This window comes from Drosophila bipectinata, chromosome XR (assembly GCF_030179905.1).
Source record: "Drosophila bipectinata strain 14024-0381.07 chromosome XR, DbipHiC1v2, whole genome shotgun sequence".
NCBI lineage: Eukaryota > Metazoa > Arthropoda > Insecta > Diptera > Drosophilidae > Drosophila > Drosophila bipectinata.
The window spans coordinates 25,304,179-25,322,642 of NC_091735.1; the positions used below are offsets into that span (position 1 = coordinate 25,304,179).

Sequence of the window (18,464 nt, forward strand, 5' to 3'; positions counted from 1 at the left end):
TCAAGTGCTTCGCAGAAAGGACTCTTTGGCTTGGCTCTCGATAAGTTCTGAGAATGGGTGTCCTGCAAAGGTGCGATTAGAGGAGGAGAATAGATTCTATTTTTACCCCCCCGCAGTGTCATCCCCGGGACATTCCTCCTCCAAGGAATACTTTTATGGGTATATCATATGGCTGATGTTTGCTCTTCCCCGGACTCACCTCTTCCGCCGCCACGCCCCCAGGGAATCGAGCTTCCGCTGCCGGAAGGCCGACTTCCGTTGTATGCCGATGGAGGAGCGGCGGAAGCGTCGCACTGGGGCGCCCGGCACGCCTCCCGCCACAGCTGCAGAGGACCCGCCCCCGACAATACCCTCCTCTGTCCAGGCCGCCATGGGTCCTGTGAGGGAGCCGAAGCTCTCCCCACGCTGCAGTCGCCTCCTGGCACTCGGCAGAGGCAGGGGAAGTTGCAGGGAGGATGTGTCACTGCTGCAGGTATCGCTGCTGCTGCTGCTAGTGCTGCTCCTGTGGGCGATACATCCTTTCGCGTCTACTCCTCCTTCGTCGTCCTGTTCCGCCTCCAGCTCATCCTCCGTCTGGAACTCCTCGCGCACCGCGTGCAGCAATCGCTCCATGCCATAAACCGATGCCAGAATGTTGCTGCCACCGATGCTATTGCTGCTGCCGTTGCCGTTGCCGTCAATGTTGCAGTTACCACTGTGGGTGTTGCCACAGCAAGTGGAGCTCCTGACGTGGCTATTTGTTATATTGTTGCAGTTGCAGCTGATATTGTTGCAGGCTTGTTGCTGGCCACTGCAGTCGCTTGCAATATCGCCAATATTGTTGCAGTTGCTAGTCCTGGGGCCTGGACTGGCGCTGGCACTGGTACTGGCACTGGTACTCTGGATATTGTTGCTGTCGTTACTCTCACTGCTCAGATACGATATGAACATGGTCTTTGGAGTGACTTTCTTGCTGGAAATCGTTGCTTTTTTCGCGTTTTACATTTCACTTCACTTCATTAGGCATTCATTCGTTCATTTTTTGCCGCTCATTTGCATTCCAATTCCGGCTTCTGCGACTCCGATGGTCCGATACCGACTCTGATTCCGATTCCGATTCTGATTCTGATGCGGTTTTGCCGCGACTTCTGTTTCTATTTCTGCTACTGACCGTTTTTGTGTCCGCGCCCGTCATTATGGCGCAAAAAGATTGCCGGAGATTCTGTTTTGGTTCGAGCTCATTATTATACGATTTTTGTACACTACCCTCCCTTGTCGGTAGGGTACTTTGGCACTCGTAACTATCCGGAAAGTGTGCAAACAGCTAGAGGAACAATCACTGCCCTATGAGTCTAAATTTTGAAGCCAAAACCCACTTGGCATCCGCTTTAAATCCCGGCAGGGCATTTCAAAGTCTCTGAAGCCCACCGCTTTGGGGAAAGGGAACTTTGACCGGCCACTGTTTGGATATCAAGATGCCACGCCCCCATAGCCGCCACCGCCCCCCTCTATCTGTCCCGCTTCAACGCACACCCGGACTCTATCCGTGCGTGTGCGGCTAATACGCTGTATACCTTTTGTTTATACTTTATAGGCAATGTAATTAAATTCTTATCAGATGGAGTACATACGGAGAAATGTGACTCGTTTATGTACAATATATGTATGTATATGTATGTGTGTATGAGGTACATTTTTTACAGAGCACTGCGTGCCGAGTACGTGACCCGGGGGAGGGCTGGCTGGTTGGGGCCCTGCTGGCCTGGAAAATTGCAGGTTGGCCTTTTGAAGCGCTCTGCAGATTTTCCATGTCAATTGTCAACGTTTGCGGCAGCTTTTTACCTCTTCCGCCTAGTATCCTTTTTCCTGCCACGCCCTCCTCCCTGCGGAGGAGGTGGCTTTTTAAGCGCGTTTTAAGCGCGTGTTGTGCGCTGTTTCTGACGCGCTGCTCAAAATTTGGCATTCACGCTTGATTTGAGGGTAAATTTAGCGTGTCCGTGTGCTTGACGCGACCTATGACCTGCAATCTGACAGATTGTCTATCTAAAAATATTAAATACTTTTCCGAGCCAGCCAGCCATCGTTCAACGCCTGCAAATACTGGGCGGAAGAGGCCGGGAGATTGGCAAGAAATGGCAAGAGGGCGGGGCAGGAGGAAGTGCTGCTTTCCACTCAGAAAGTTGCGAAATTGAATTGCAAATCAATTTGCCGACTGCAGTCTTAAAATATCACAACGTCCGCCTTGCCTCGCCTCGCCTCGCCTCGGCCAGTGCACAGCGAGATGGAAATCAATGCCGAGCTGGCTTTGTGCTAATAGTTCCTCAAATACTTGGGCGAAATCAATAGGATTCGCATTTCCCAAGTGCCTTTTAAAGGCTTGCGAGCCAGCGACCCAGCGCCACGGTCCAGTTCATCCAAGCAGGAGCTATAATCCTCTGGAAGAACTGTTTAACTCGCAAGCTACTGAGCCAGAATAAGCACTCAAGTAGAATGGCAAAGTTTTCAGCTTATACATAGTTTCGGGTTGGAGCCACACTCGGTGGCGAACCGTCTCTGAAAAATTGGCAATCACTCCCGATTCCTAATTCCTAATTAGACGCCAAACAACGAGCCACAAAACAAAGCGATGCGACAGCAAAGACGCCACAAACACAGAACTTGAAACGCAATTTCAATTCAAATGTGATTAATTTTAATGTCGACCGCCTTTGAAGAGGTCTGGACTTTGCCGGCAAGGGCGGGTCTGTTGGTGGGTTGGTTGGATTGGATGATTGGGTGGGAAAAAGGTGGAAAAATGAATGAAAATGACGGGCGGGGGCGGAGGCCAATGAAAGGCTGACTGTCGCCACGGATGGGGCGATGGGGCTATGGGGCAGGAACGGATCGAGATTCAACTGGGGCAGCGTCAGCACCTCTCGCTGGCCTCATTGACAAAATCAATAAAAGCCTTGAAATGTTTTTACGTATATTTGAATAGTGACACTTGCGTTAGTGTTTGCACTCGCCAGCTACCAGCTACCAGCTCTTTGACTTTGGCATCATAAAAATAAAAATATTATAGCCCGAAATGAATTAAGAAGGGTGCCGAAGCCAGGGAGCGGAGATGCACTTCAGTTGGTTTCGTGTTCGAAATTGGCATGCAAATAGCTCCGATGGAGTGTACACTTCTTGAATTTATTTGATTCGATGATTTTCTTTCGGGGACTACAAGCCATTGATGCGTTAACCCTTCAAGGACCTGCCAGGCGCCCCCCCAGGCGTCAAATGGTCTCTGAGCTTCCATTAATAATCGCCCACAGCCCTGTGCTTTAAATAGATCCTGCCCAGCTATGAGAGCGAGTATTTGCATTTGTGTCCGAAATTTGCACACAAATATGTGCGAGCACCGACCATTCATTTGCACATTTAAGCCAATGAGGAATCCATTTGAGCTCTCCGAAATGAAAAATTATCCGCACGTCCTGGCCATCGGTTCGGACCTGGTTCTACCTCCTCATCCTCGTCCTCGTCATGGTCGTCGTTTGTGATTGCGATTAATGCCCGCGCATTGGAATTGAAAACGTGGCAACAACTTTTGAGCATCCCCGGGCCGGGGAAGTGGCAGCAGCAACTTGAGCTACGAAATGCCAACTCGAGCAGCTCGAGAAAAGGATTTTAAGCTAATGAATATTAACAATAGCAACCGAAGGGGCGGGCCAATGCCAACTAGGGGGTCGCCTTTAAGCTCCACCCGGAGAAAATCGGGGATTTTCCACTCCCGGCCTGTCATTGAAGATTCAAGAGCTTCGGAGGAGCAAGCCCACTGGAAATAATTGAGCCCAAGCCTAGCAGGCCCTAGGAACTGGACAGGCCATCTAGGCTCCTTTTCTCCGAGTGTAGGCAGGACATGGATGCAACCGGAAAATGGTCACAAAAGCAGCTGGAAGACCAGGAGGGGGACCAGAACGAGCTAAACGATACAAGTCTGCAAATGAAATTAATATTCTTAATTGGCATTAAGCGTTTGCTTTGGGGAATGGCTTCTGGGGGCCGACATTTCAATGAGCAAAGTGGCGGAAGGAGCCCGTTGGGGGAGAAGTCTCTAAAATCACTGACGAATTTCAGGGCTTTTATGGGAAATATTAAAAGAGCAAGTCTCGCAAACATCTCGGCCTCCAAAGGGATCTAAATAATCTTCGCTTATCAGCGAAAAACAAAGGCACTGCTTCCCTGTGGGCCGGCTGAATACGAAATAATATAAACAAAAGGTAGGAGGCGGGCGAGCGAGTGCCTTGAACCCCGGAGTCTGCTCGTATCTCACCTGTAATTACTCTGCTTCCGTTTCGGGGGAAAAAACTTGGCCAGGTAGCCAGCTAACGAGCCACAAGCTAATCTATTGCACAATCTCAGAGTTATCTTGGGGGGTTGATAGAATTTATGAATGAACCTAAGCAAATAGGCTCTGAAACGGGAAAGGTTGCACCACAAGCCAGTCACGCGGTGGGAGTAGTGGAGCCTCTGGCCAAAAACTCCAACCATTCCAGCCAGATTCGTCGAAATACGCTGCTTGGCTGGCCGCAAAAAGAGATGACGACGACACTGTCGATGTTAATGTGTTTTCTAGCTTACTTTCTGTTAAATTCTGCTGGCTAAAAATACTCTAGTTAATTATGAGAGCAGGCGGCATCGGCATCGGCGTCGGCGGGCACCGCTTATATATAAACCGATGTCGGTGCCTGGTGTTGCTGTCTAGTTCTGGCACGACAGGTACATGAGGGGCTAGCCAGGCCCCTTCCCCGCCGAATTCATCAGAAACCGGGTACTGGAGTACTCTATTTGACCTCAAGTGCCCACTAATGCCATTTTTAACCTGGCCCGGCTCACGTGGCGTATGCGCAACGTTGGCCAAATCAGGTGGGCGGGGCGGTGCCCTCCTCCCCTGTCGCGACTCGTGTCTTGTGATGCTCTTGGCCGGCGCAGCTGGCACAACAAGACAAATCAAAAAATAAAATAAATAAAATAGAATAAATGCGAGATGCGAAGAGAGGAGCGCCAAATCGACAATAAATCAAATCGAATAAACGACGTTCTTAGCCGCCTTTCTCGCCTCTATAAAGAGCCATCCCTTTGTAGTTCCTCCCCCTTGGGTGGATGGTAAATGGGTGCGAAATTCTTTAAATGTCACGGCTGGCAGTTCACAGCCTCTGGGTTCAGATGCCGCGCAACCTGGCAGAGGTGGAAGCCAGCCAAGAAATAGAAATAGAACAGCTATTATCTATTTGATGGCTTTCGGCTTTCTATTTATCAACAAGTGCAACCGAAATATGGAAAATATCACCCGAAGATCCATTAAAATCGAATTAAAGATGCATTGTCTCCCGGGGGCGATAAAATCTTGATTGTTCGAAGCTCATCCTCTGGATGGTTGGCATCAGGATGTCCTCTACTACTGGGAACATGTGTACAGGGCGTTTTCGGGCAAGTATCTTGTAAATACTTAATAATTGCGATTGGGCCAAAGTCCGGAGCAAGTTGAAGGCCTGCCAAGAATATGCCACTGACATGCTCGAAGTCTATTCACGATCTCGGGCCCCACATGATGATGCCTAGAGCACCCCTTGACATCGGCTAGCTACTGAACTGAACTCTCTCCGCCCCTGACTCTTGTCGATTGCTGGTCCACGTTTCAAGTTCATTGATTAAATTAATTACAATTTGTCCATTTGGCTCAATTAAAACACTCTGGGAATTTTCGGTATTTTTGGCATCTTTGTATCTCTGACCCGTCCCGAAGCTATTAATTGACCCGAACACCATCTGACCCGGTCTTTCTGGCTTTTGTTTTGTTCTTCAGTTCAGTTCAGTTCGTTTCGATTTGATTTTCCGCTTTCCCTGTTCGCTGTTTGCTGTTTGCACACTTTCGATTATTTTCTTAATTTTCTTGTTTGTTTTCCCAGGCAAGGCACACACTTTTCTGCGGTCTGTGCCGCTCGGGGTCACACTCTTCCACACTGGGCTTTCGCTGGCCCGCGATTCGCTTCATTATTCAATTAATTGCTAACTGCTTTCACATCGCGAGGGTAGCGTTCTCCCGGATTTCCTCTCGGCTTCTGCTTTTGCTTCTGCTTGTGGGGTTCTTTGGGTTGGCGGGCGGCAGCATCCAACCGCACAAGGCGACTGAGCGGCCCAGCGAGCGATCAAAGTCAACACGAGCAGCGACGGAGGCCGCGGCAGCGACGGAGGCTGAGGCAGAAACTTTGTCACCTCAATGCGCTGCGTGGTGAATTTTCCCCACCAGGGATGATCGATCTAACTGGAAAATTGCCCACAAAAGAAGGCTATAAATACCCGGTACTTGGGATAACAAAAAGAAGACTCTTTCAAGAGGAAAACTTGAAAATAAAGGCACTATTAGATAGGAATGAGCTATCATAGCGATAGGGGCTGATAGATTAGATAGCTATGATCTTTATGGCCCACACCTGCCATCACTGGCTGCGATCTTCGCGACTTTTGGATGCGAATTTCCCTCCGGCCCCAAAACTGGTGACATTTTCTACACAGCGCGGTCGTGCTGCCGCAGCCTCTGCCACTGCCACTGCCACTGTCGGCGTCGAGTGACGTCGTCGCTGACGTTGCTGCGGTCGCTACTTTGTCTCCCGCCTTGATTGCTCAGATTCGCTTGGCATATTTTCGCTTTGTGCCTTTCAATTTGCATTTCAATTCTGGTCTGGCCAGCTCTGCTCTGTTCCATGCCCCCGCCACGCGCCCACCACCCCCCAGCTCCACACTGCCCCAGCCGCCACACATCCCATGCTGACGTAGATGTGGCAGAGGAAAACGCGCAAAAAAAGACCAAGCAAATATTTCACAAAAACTTAATTGTGGCTGAGGCACCAAGTAGATGATTATTGTTGTTCCTACACAGCGAGAAACGGTTGTCCAAACTAAGATCACCAACCTATAGTTGCATTGAATTATTACCAAATATATGTACGATTTTTCAGAGTGCTTGGCCGCCGATGTTGCTGCCCCTGTTGCATGCCGCGTGCGTCAGCAACACGCGGAACTGGGCAACAAAAAATGAAGCAAGAACCAAAAATACAAACAATAACTGGAACTGGAACTGAGGGCGGACAAAGCGAATCATTTATCATCTTTCTGGTTTTGGAGAAATGGAAATACAATTTTTTTTCAGGTGCTAGCCTCAAGTTCCCCCAAGAAAAACTATTGGGATATGGCCTCGATGGCCAAATCAGAAGTCCCAATATCTTAAAAGCCCGAGAATTAGGCCCAAAGCATCCCCTACTCCCCCGATTTCGGGAATCGTTAGCCCAATCAGGGAATAAAGAAATTGTGAAACACAATCGCGTTCCCCCGAGTCCTGTATGCTAATTTCATGTTTGCCAAACTTCTGGATCCAGATCCAAAACCAGTCAAAATAAAGAGCCAAGCAACCGTTCTGGGCCTGGGACTACGTGTACCCTGTACCCTGTGCAGTAGTTCCCCCCGGGGGAGTATTTTCATAAAATTATTTGCCCCATTGTCATAAAAGTTGAGTTAACTTTCTGTTTCTTCTTGTTCGATGGCTGCTTTTGTGGTCTCTGTTGTTGTCTTCGATGTTTCGGGGCTTGTGTTTGGGTTGTTCGGCTTGTTGTTGTTTAGACGGGGGCTGTGTGTGGGTGAAGTGGGGTGGGATTGTCTGAGGACTCGACAGTCGCATGAATGAGCCGCACACGCCTCAGGGACACAGGCCGAAGAAACCAAAGAAAGGCGAACGGAACGCATGGCTGAGTGCCTCGCACACTGAGCGAAATACGACTTCCATAGCCTCCCAGGCTGGCTCGAAGGACCATACTCGAAATTGGCAATCTTTCTTCCAGTGGGGGAAGGCGTGATTGGACTGCAGACCGCATCCGAGAGCCAGAATGAATGACTGCAGTGTCCGGAGTCCGGAGTTTGTCGCATGATTGAATGATTTTATAATATTTTACCATTTTATCGACCGAGGGGTCGTTGGACCCGTATCCGGATACGGAACGGAATTGGGAGTGGGAGTTGGTATAGGGAGTTGGAGTAAATTAAACATATCAGTCAGTGGTCAATGGGCATCTAAGGGAACGCCACGGAATGCCCGGAATGGTAGCCACAAACGGGCCGATAATAACGTGTCACGCTTCGGTATCGTAAATCAACAAATCCAACTTTATGACGGGCTCCCAACCCCCCCACCTCAGTTACTGCCGTCTAATGGAGCGCCCCCGGAGAGACGGATTCTAATGGGTATTGTACCGCAGGGGCTGCAAATGGCCGTAAATTGGGGCAACAGCAATCGGAAATTAAAAAAGATGATGTCCCCGCCATGAAAGGACTCGGAACCGCATTTTAATACCTGCAATAATATCACTTCCAACTAATTTCCATTTTCAGTACTTATCTGTGAGCGCAAAAGGATCTGGGGGTAATCGTTCAGTACATACCTGCAAATAGAAAACAAAAACCAAGTATTATTTATAGGGAATAGCTTTTTCGTAATACAAGTGCAGGAAATGAATGAAATGCCCATCAATATCCCTCCGAAAAGTAAACTAAAGTTACTTAATATTCAGCAGTGTGTAAGCAAATGAATAAACTGAAAACTATAAGACGTATTCGTGTTTGTCCCTTCCCAGTCAAGGATTAGATGTCCCGATAGCCTGCTCTAAGCTTATTAATTTTCCGCAGAACGGAATCGAGTTTCAGGACAAGTCGGCGCCACAGGAAGGCACACACGCACCCGGAGTCCCAATCTAGCTAATCCATCAGAGGCAACTTCTGAATTATCCATATCCATATCGGGTCCTTTGCCCGGGACCCAGACCGGGACCGGGAAGTCCTGCCGGCCCTCGTGGCTGAGCCACAGGCTAACAAATTGGCCGCAAGTGGTTCGTCACTCTCACACCTCACTTTCTTGGGCTTCTTTGGGCATGCTTCTTTCGTCCTTTCAGTGGCATGGGCCAGTGGGATGCGCGAAGCGGACAGCGGACACGGGACATGGGACACTTTGTTTGAATATTATTTATGAGCGGCTTTTGTTGTAATTCAAGGAAATCGGTTGGCTGAGCCAATTTTCCTTCCCTTTCGTGGGGTATGCCTCTTTTGGGAGTTGACTTTGTACAAATTTTTAAAAGAACTACCTAAGATACTCCTAAGATAAGTTACTAAGATACTCCAAGTAAACCTATAAACAAAGTCTAAAAATATGGATCTATTATTACTTTTCTTGAAAGGGTATCCATTGTATTGAAATAACCCTTGGATAGAGCTCCCAATTCTGGGTTTTTTTCCGGACTAGCCATAATTTATTCAAGCACTGGCAGTCAGTGCTCTCGGAGGGTCGCTCATGGCGAGAATTATGAATCGCCGGAGGCAGCGATGGAGGGAGCCTGGAACTGGAACTGGAACTGTAGTTTCGTTTCTAATTAGGCTTAACTTGGCGGACGTAGGCTCACACCCAGACAGCGGACAAGGACTACGGAAACCCAACCAGTGGCCGATGGGAGGAAAAGCAAGCAAGCTGGCTGGCAGACACCGTAGGAGGCAAGCCTCACATGTCGCCCAAAAACACACGTGTCACCCATCACTCCTAGGCAGGTCAAGTGGGATAGCTGCGACCGCAAAAAAAGGAAGTCAGGGTTCCGGTTCCCAGCTCCCAGCTCCAGTCCAAGTCAGGAATTTATCCAAACAAAACAGCCCCAATTATGAGCCGGACCCCGGTCCGGCAGAGTCCGTCCGCCACTGATCCCTTAATCCTAGCCAGGGCCACGTGTTAAGCTCGTTTTAATGAGTCAATTTAAAAGTTTGCCGGTCCAAAAATAGCCACCCAGCCGGGGTAGGGTCGTGGGTCCTCCATGGAGGACAAAGGGAAGGCGAAAGTAAACAAAGAAAGTAAGCCATTAAAGAGTGTTTCTGGGCGGGCTGCTGGGCGGAAGCCCAGCTCTCTCGACCGGGCCCAGGATTTATTTTTGGCCGGAGATCCCCAATTTTGAATAGGAAGCCCAAAACGTCTGCCGAACTCTACGTAATATGTAAATAATGCTGTTCTCCGTCAGTCTCGAATGACAAAGGAAGTGTGGCAACGGAGGTCCTGGTTTAAAGCACTCCAGTGTCCTTAAATGAGATTCCTCCTCTGTGTGTTTGGTTTTCAAATAAAAAGATTGGAACAAAACGCAAGAAAAGAACGCTAGTCCAGTCGCCAGAAGGCTAAGGAAACCCATACATACCCATCTGTGTAGGTGGCCGTGGATCCTGTCATGGCCAGTGCCTTGTACCGGGCCTGCTCGTCCGTGGGCAGGACGATGTCGACGGACCGCGACCGGGTGGCGTTGATGTTCGGCACGGTCAGGAAGCATCCGTCGGCGCTCGGCTGCAACTCCTCCGCCTTCGGCCCTGACGAGAGCTTCGAGAAACACGAGTCTACGGAGGCGGCGCGGTCCCGCTTCAGGTCCGGCACCGTCAAGTAGATGTCCCGCACCACGAAGGCGCTGTGGAGGCTCGAGCTGGGTGGTCCGCCGGTGGTGCCGCCGGCGAAGAACGGGGAGATCGTTGGCGAGCCGCAGGTGGCCATGGTGGAGGCCTCGTCCATCGAGTCGGCGGTCTCTACGGACGACTTGTTGTTGTCCACCTCCTCGTGGGACACGTTCTCCAGGGAGTTGCCGGTGGGCTCCACGAACACCGCCTCCTGGCGGGAAATGGAGCGCCGCCGGGTACGTACCGGGAGGCCCATGGCCGCTCCGGCGTCCTCAGAGTCGGCGGCGGTGCAGGATATCGAGGCGATGGCCGGCGGCACCAGGGGGCTGGGCGAGAGAGGCGGCGAGGAAGGATCGATGGGGAAGAGGGGCGGCGAGGGATAGTCGCCGTTAGTGGGGCTCAGGGTGAAGGTGATGCCGCAGGGTGTGGCCGGCTGGGGCGGCAGCAGGGTGTTGCCAAAGTGGGGCGATCCGTGGTCCGAGTTCTCCAGGCCCTCGTCCTCGGAGGTGCCGGAAGTCATGGAGCTGCTCCCGATGGTGTGCCGCCGCATCTGGCGTGGCAGCCGGGCGCGGGACTCCTCGATGCTGCTGCCCAGGCTCATGTTGCCAATCCGGATGTCCATCTCCTCGGCTGCGTCGTCGTCTGGGTCATGTTCGTGCTCCGACTCGAGGGCCCTGGCCTCATCCTGGCCCGAGGCCAAATCCGAAGACTCCGTCTCGCCCGTCGCTGCCTCGCCCTCCTCGTCCTGCTCTGCCTCGTCGTCGTCGTCCTCCTCGTCCTCGCTCACCTCCGAACTGGTGTTGCTCAAGGCACTCAGCTCACGGTGGTCGATGAAGTAGCGCTGCTCCGCCGTCATCCGGCGCTCGTACTCCTCCAGGTAGTGACAGTGGATGCAGGGTGGGGGCGTCTTGGTGGAGGAGCTGCGTCGAGCCTTCAGTCGGCGGGGCACCTCCAAGAAGGTGCCGGAATCGTCGCTGCCCACGGAAGCAGCCGCCGAGTCGAAACTGTGCGACCGCTGCTGGTGGGCGGCCAGCGGTACCTGCAGGAAGCCCGCCTCCGAGGAGCGCTCGTCCGCCGAGGCGGAGGAGGAGGATTGCTGTTTCAGCAGCTGGGCGGAGGCCCGCTGCGCCTCCAGTTGCATTTCGTCGAAGGAGGCCGAGCGCACCTGCAACGAGCGGTCGGGAAGAATCACAGGTGGGTCGTAAACGGAAGGCAGGACATGCAAAGGCACAAAATCAGGAAGCTCCACAAACTCAAGACAACATCAATGGTAAGCCAAAAAACTAAAAACTCGCACAACAAAATGATAATCCACTGAAAGCAACACAAAAGGACATAAAGGACAAGGACTGAGGACTTCAAACGAAACAAAAATGTAAAACAAACATCCTGCCGGACGGCAGACATTCTACATCCGATTCGAGGATTAAGACTCTATACTTGTCGACCCAGTCTAGGCTCCAAAGGGATCTACAGAGTCCCAGGAGCCTGGCTTCCGAATATACCTGCTTAGGAACTTCGAGGCTGTTCTGCATCTTCATTTCTGCTCCTGTCGGAGTGCGCGAACGCGTGAAGGTGGTGCGTAGACGTTGCATGTTGCAGATTGCTGTTGCTGGTTCTAGTTCTGGTGTTGCTGGTCTGGCTGATCTGGTTGTTGTTGTCTCTGGTTTAGTTGCTTCTGGCCAAGTGGTTTCTGTAGCTGCGGTCTTGGGCAGCTCGACTGTGGACGGCAGTTGCAATGGCTGTCGCTAATGCTGCTCGGGCGCTAGTTAATCCTGTTGCCAGAGCAGCAACTATTGCTTGTGCTGCTCCTGCTAATGGGTAGTCTATTGTCTGTATGGCAGTCGTGGCTGCCTCCGATGATACTGCGGTTGCTGTTATCGTTGTTATATGGTTGTCACTGTTTTTTGGATTTATTTGTTGCTGTTGCAATTCGTCGTTGCTGCTGCTGTTGCCGCTTTGCTTTTTACTATTGCTGGTTGTAGAGCTGATGCTGCTGCTGTTGTTGTAGCTGGCTAAATGCTGATTGACAATTCTGATGCCCAATTCCATTTCGATGTTGATTTTCTGCCAAAGTTTCTTCCTTCTATTTATTTTTTTTTTGGGTGTGTCTGTCTGTGGATGTGGCTGTGGCTGTTGTGTGTGGCTCCTATTTTCCCGGGGGGCGAGGAGTTGTTATTTTTGTTGATATCGGTATTGGTATTGATCTTGTAGTGGTTGTCCGCCAGTAGCCTTGTTGTTCTTTGTCGGCTGTTGGCTGTTGGCTGTCGGCTTTTTGTTTTACTTTTAATTAATCGAAAGTTTGGCGCTGTGAATTGCAGTAAACGCGAAAAGAAAGGAGGGGTAGAGAGTTGATTACGTTAGTTTAGTGATTAAAAAGCGCTCTCCGCAGAGCTCCTCCCTCCTTAAAATATTGGCATCAAACACACGGAACGCTAAACAAAGGGCCCAAGCGAATATAGCAGCAAAAACTGCTCAATTTACACGCCAAACTACATTTTGCTGACCAATTTTGCCTCAAAAGCTCCTGCCCTGCCCTCCTGCCCACTTGAACCTCCAAACTCGCACAAAAGCAGCTGGAAAATCGCACATCGAAGGCTTTCGCAAATTGAAAAATCCCTTTATTGCCCGGGGGCGCTCGAAAATTGTTTGTTTGAAGCATTTTGGAAAAACTGCTGCCAGTCTGCCAGTCAGTCGGCACAAAAGCGCGGGTTAAGTCCCACTAAGCGCCCCAAATGGGTTAAGGCCCGGCTTTTGTTGGCCCCTGAAGTGGATGGGCTTCCTTTCAGCCGAAACCTTTGGCCAAATATTGTCAGAAGCGGCGAGTATGAATATTTATGGAGCAATCCTAATTGACGCGATTATGTTCGATTCACACTCTCATCTGAGGGAGCCTCCACGGATTCCTAGGAGCAATCAGATTCCTTGAATCTGTGTTGCTCTTTAACCTGGACAGGGATATCCTTGTTTGCCCTACAAGGCGGTGATTTGCAGTTCTTCTTTTTCTTGGGTTTCCTTAAAGACACCCTCCCACCCTGCTTCTATTCTGCTCTCCACTCTATTCTATTCCAATCCATTCCCAGGACACAGGACACAGAGGGCACAGAGGACACTTGGGCAGGTGGTACGGGCCGCAGGACACGTGGGTGCAGTTGAAAGTGCTAAATTGACGAGTGATGCGGTTCGATACGGCTCGGCCCGATTCCGGGGGATACGGGAGTTCTGCGGCGGGGCCCGGCAGCTATCCGGCCGGGAAATGGGCGCCGCAGAGGTGTGATGGGGCGGCGGAGGGACGGTTTCGTTTTACAGACAATAGGTGGCTAACGGAAAGCAGGACGAACAACAAAAAAATCCATTATGGCATAACTTTGGCATGTGCCGCGGCTGCTTCCGAAGGCAGGGGGGTTAGGCAGGAGGTGCTACTGGGTAGGACGTGGGGGGCAGCATGTGGCATTGGCGTGTGGCGGGAGCGAAAGGGATGCGGCCGGACAAAGCCAGCCTGTGTGGGTCGCAGGTTGAAAGCGTGAAATTAAATGAAAATGATATAGCTTTGAAATTGAATTCCATAGAAATGCCGAAAGTTCGCTCAACAGGCGTCGGTGTGGTATGGAGGGAAGGGCATTCAGGCTGGGGATGGGGATGGGGATGGGTGCCTCCAATGGCAATTTGAGAGCCGAAAAGAATTCAGAAAAGTGCGTAATTAGAAAAGGTGGAAGCGACAATGGACAGGCCAGTTTCCAATCACGAAGCAGAGTCCATAGTCCAGAGTGCAGAGCCCTTTTGAAAAAAAATAGAGTCTACTTTTGGGCTGTATAAACAATTTATTTAAATGCTAAAAAGTTCAAATAAAAAGACCTAATTAGTGGAAAAGTGACAGATTTTATTTTCGCAGCAATAAGCCAGTTTTCCGTCCGCTTTTCCGCATCGTTTAAGAGGGAAAATCAAACACACAAGCCCGCTGGCAAACAAACATTACAAACACGTTACCCTCTGCCACCTTTGCCCCTTGACCGGCACGGCCCAGCCAGGCCCGACCCAACACAGCCCCCTCTGCGCCGCCCCTGGCTGGCTTCCTACCTTCCTCCCTGATGGCCTCGTAATTGTTCGGAGCCCGCGCGGCACTAAGTAAAAAGTTTTGTATAATTTTTCATAAAGGCAGCCCAACGAGCAGCAACAACAATAAAAAATCAACAAAAAACAGAGAAGTGAGCTCTCGGAGGGGTCTCCGGCTCTCGGTCTCGGTCTCGACTCAAAGCGCACCAAATGGAGCAACTGGGGAATCGGTGGCGTATGAGGAATGTGCCTTTATTATGTGACTGAGTGAGCCCCCCCGCCATGGACTCCCTCCCGTTATGGATTCCCGGGAATCTCGGTAGGGGAATTGAGCGAAATCCCCTCGGCTCCATTCCGTGGCGGTAAGAGGAGCTCTTAGTCTGGCCCATTAAAGGTGCCACAAAAATAAAAGCGCTTCACTTACAGGCCATAAAAAATTTTGTAAAATTAATTTGCGGCCTGGATTATCCAGCGATTTGTCATAAAAATCGTGCCCCAAGCCATGAGGGCTATTGATAATCCGAATTTATGGCGGATTGATAATCTTCCGCCTTCTTGGCCCCCCCAGATAGTGAGTTGCTCTCGGTTATGGTAGTTTCTGCGATGGTTTGAGGATTCCCGGAACTGAGCCTAATGGGAAAGTTGGCCTGAAAGGGGTGTTGCTAGTCAGGTTCCTGCGAAAATCAATTCGGAAACTTTGCCGGCCCGGAATGGATTTAATTTGGCCGAGTCCGAGCTTACTTCCACATTTTAATTTCACAGCCACTGGAAATTAACTCGTGGCGTTTTCACTTTCAGGACGAAGGAAGGACCAGACGCGGCAAATTAACTTGGTCGGGGGACTCGACGGGCTGCGGTCAAGGGGATGGGTGGCTGGGTATCTGGGAGCTGGGGGAGATCGGGTGCCGGATAAGTTGTCTCAAATAAAAGAAGAAAAATATGTTAATTTCAATTAATTGTTGGCAGTACGAAAAGTTGCCGAAGACCGGGAAAAGAAAAATTAGGGAAAGCGGAGAAGAGTTTCCGCTTGATGGGGTAAGTACGGTGGGCCTTTGGGTCTGGGGGTCTGGGGTTTAGGTTCTTTGGGTTCCTGGGGTTCTTGGCTTTCTTTATTTATTTATTTTCCTCCTTTCTGGCGGGCTCCACAATTTGCTGCCATTTGTCGCTGCCAGCGAGAATGTGTTTTTGTTGCACTTAATGACTGTTGGGGAAATTATTTAACGCGAAACGCTTTCTCCTTTCGCCTTCACTTTCACTTTCTGTTTCGGTTTCGGCCCCCGAAGTTTGTGTTCCGGGAAATTCGGCAGAATATTTAAATAAATTTTGACAGAATAACTCGCCAAACAAACGAAGAGTGAATGGAAAAACTTTTCCCGCCACCACTTTCCTCTGCGTGCCTTCATTTTTCCTTATTCGCATCCAATTTTTTTGTTTTGCTTGGAGCACGTGTCCTGGGCCCGGGTCACAGGTCCTCGCCCTCGCCTCCGCCATGGAGGACGTGCCCGATGATTTGGCATATTCATCAATGGGAACGCAACCCGAGCGAGATTGAAATGTGAGCAGGGCATCCGAAATGGGAAGTGCTCCTCTTTATCTCCACTGGGCGCTGCCTTCCACTTTGAATTCCAATGCGAATCGAATCGATTCCCCTCCTCTGGCTCCTGCTCCGCCAAGTGGGTCAGCGGTGACGTCAGGAGTCGGCGGGTCAGACCCGCCAGTAGGAGGAATCGGGCCAAGACATACCTAAGAAAAAGGGTTGCCAACTTGAGCGATTGCTTCCACTTGAGAAGCCCCTTCGCCTGAGCTCTCTCCTGCAATCTCAATTGATGCCGAGTTGGGCTGCAAGTGGAGCAGGTTAAGTGCAAATCCTTGTAGCCATCGAAAGGACCTGGTGCCTTGTATGAGTGTGAGTGTGTGTGACTGACACAAGCCAACGAAATTCATCCATTTCCATGCCCATTTCCATCTCCATTTCCATTTCCAGGGAAAGTAGCGTGTAACGCTCATATAATTATCAAAAGTGACAGACAAGTAATGAGGGAAAGGAGAGAGAGGAGGGATGGAGATGGAGATGCCTCCACAGAGGCATAAATCCATCAAATGGGAGCATTCCTCGTGCAATTACAGCGCCAGCCCAGAAATCGATAAATGAATAGCGAAAAGATGAGATCCTTTGTTCTGGGAATCTTGGAATTTCAGGGCCAGCTTCGGAACTCTAGCTCATTGGCATTCTTAATTCCATTCGCCACCTACAGCTCCCCACCTCGGCACCCGTCTCAGCCAGGCAGCCTCTCAAAGTCAATGGACGGACGGCATTAGCCGGAGGAATCGAGAGGCAATATTTGACATCCACTCGCAATTATGTCAGCACACACTGACAGACCACAGCCCGCCGCTGGCTTTTCCAGGGGCGGGGGCTGGCTGTGTCCAGTGACGTATGGGGGGCACTGTGGCCACATCGCACCAAGGTGCTAAAGCAGCAGCCGACCCGCTCGCACAAAAGTCAACAGCAAAGTGGTCGGGAAATTAGGGCATTTAACATGCGGCTGGTAAGTAAAAACGCTTGGCAGGGCCGAGAAGAGAGCAAACAAGGCCGAAATACGCTAACCACTTTGCTCAATAGGTGAGATTGTTCTGGCGGAGATGGGAATTGAACGAATGTACCAATACCCTTCCCTGACGAGATAGATGTCGCCCAAAAAGTAAGCTTCCGAGTCCTGACTTGGAACCCATTCAACCGAAGTCTCCCAAAAGCGCCACCTGAATCGGTGCCACTCACCCTTCAATGCCAGTGGAAGACTACACATCTATTTCATTAAAGAGGCGCTAACCACCAGAGCACATAACAACGAGCCGGAATACCCGAGAGTGGAAATATCAGTTAGACGCCTCTTGGTAATTCGAGGCTCGTTATGGCAGAGGTGTTAATCAATTTTTAAGCAGCTTCGACCACAAACAGGGCCCGGTGCAGGGCTCCCCTTTCCCCTTCCCCCTGCCACTGCCGTTTCACACGAAAAGAAGCCAACTGAAGAAATTTCCACTCGCCCAGTTAGAAATCAAGTTCAGTTGTTCGACAAATTTCATCTCGAGCGGTTCACTTCCGTTGGAAAACCATATTTTTTTAGAGTGTGTAGTGCTTTGCTAGTGGGACATGGTCCTTCGAGACAAATAATGAATTTGGCAAGATGTCGGAATAGCTGAGAGCGCAGAGGATCGATTCGAAAGCGGCTATGCCTCATCTAGTCAATTACATTACTTTGACACTTTCAACGAGGGATCTAAAGGCTACTGTACTACAGTGCCCTATTTCCAGATAATCTATTTCGATGGTACCTTTCCAAGAATCTCCTAGCCTTGACCTGGAACTCCACGGCAGCCACCCACTCCCACTCGCTGGCTCATTATGCTTATTATAAATTGCAAACAGTTTGCGATAAATACCCGGGGGCGGGCCGAGTGTTGAACGTAAAGTTTGGTGTTGCCGCCGCATGTTGCACCCACAAAAGACTGGCGGGGGCAGGCAGCAGTGTGGCAGTGATGCGTGTGCTGGATTTGTTATCTTCCGGGCAGCACAACAATGGGCTGCCGCTTATTGTAATGCCCATTGAAAGAGCCAGTTGCGAATGCAATCAACAGAAGCACAAGTAGAATCCGCAACAGGCTCTGTATTCCGGATTCCGGATTCCGTATTCCGGATCCGGCCTTCTAACTTTTTCCATTAACACACAAAAGAAGCGTCAGTGGCGTGTGTGGATATCGCAGGATGAGTATCCAGGGCACAAGTAAACACACACAGGGATAAGCCGAAAACTTTGCACTGGCCATCAAGTCGGGCTTGGCCACCTAATCCTCTGTCGGCCCTAATTAGCCAAGTCACTTTCAATTGCGAAAGTTTTCGGATGCAAATGGGGAGGACATACTGCTCCTCAATGGCTGAATAACTG

The 18,464-nt window shown here is 50.4% G+C and overlaps 1 protein-coding gene across 17 annotated transcripts in view; it reads right to left on the bottom strand.

The window, feature by feature from the left end:
- LOC108123811 (retinal degeneration A) overlaps positions 1-18,464 on the bottom strand; it is an 84,389-nt gene that overhangs the window by 14,610 nt on the left and 51,315 nt on the right. For 13 of the 17 annotated variants that reach the window (XR_011441856.1, XR_006246351.2, XR_011441855.1 and 10 more), the window contains exons 2-3: positions 11,973-12,775; positions 10,221-11,632 (exon numbers count right to left, since the gene is read on the bottom strand). Coding sequence is in view for 14 of the 17 variants with exons in the window: in XM_017239131.3 (XP_017094620.2) it covers positions 10,221-11,632; positions 11,973-12,062 (1,502 nt within the window). In the remaining 3 variants the exon portion in view is untranslated. Of the gene's footprint in view, positions 1-199; positions 1,273-5,928; positions 6,120-10,220; positions 11,633-11,972; positions 12,776-18,464 lie in introns of those variants that run through there. The other 4 variants (XM_070276561.1, XM_017239137.3, XM_017239138.3 and 1 more) reach the window with 2 other exon arrangements.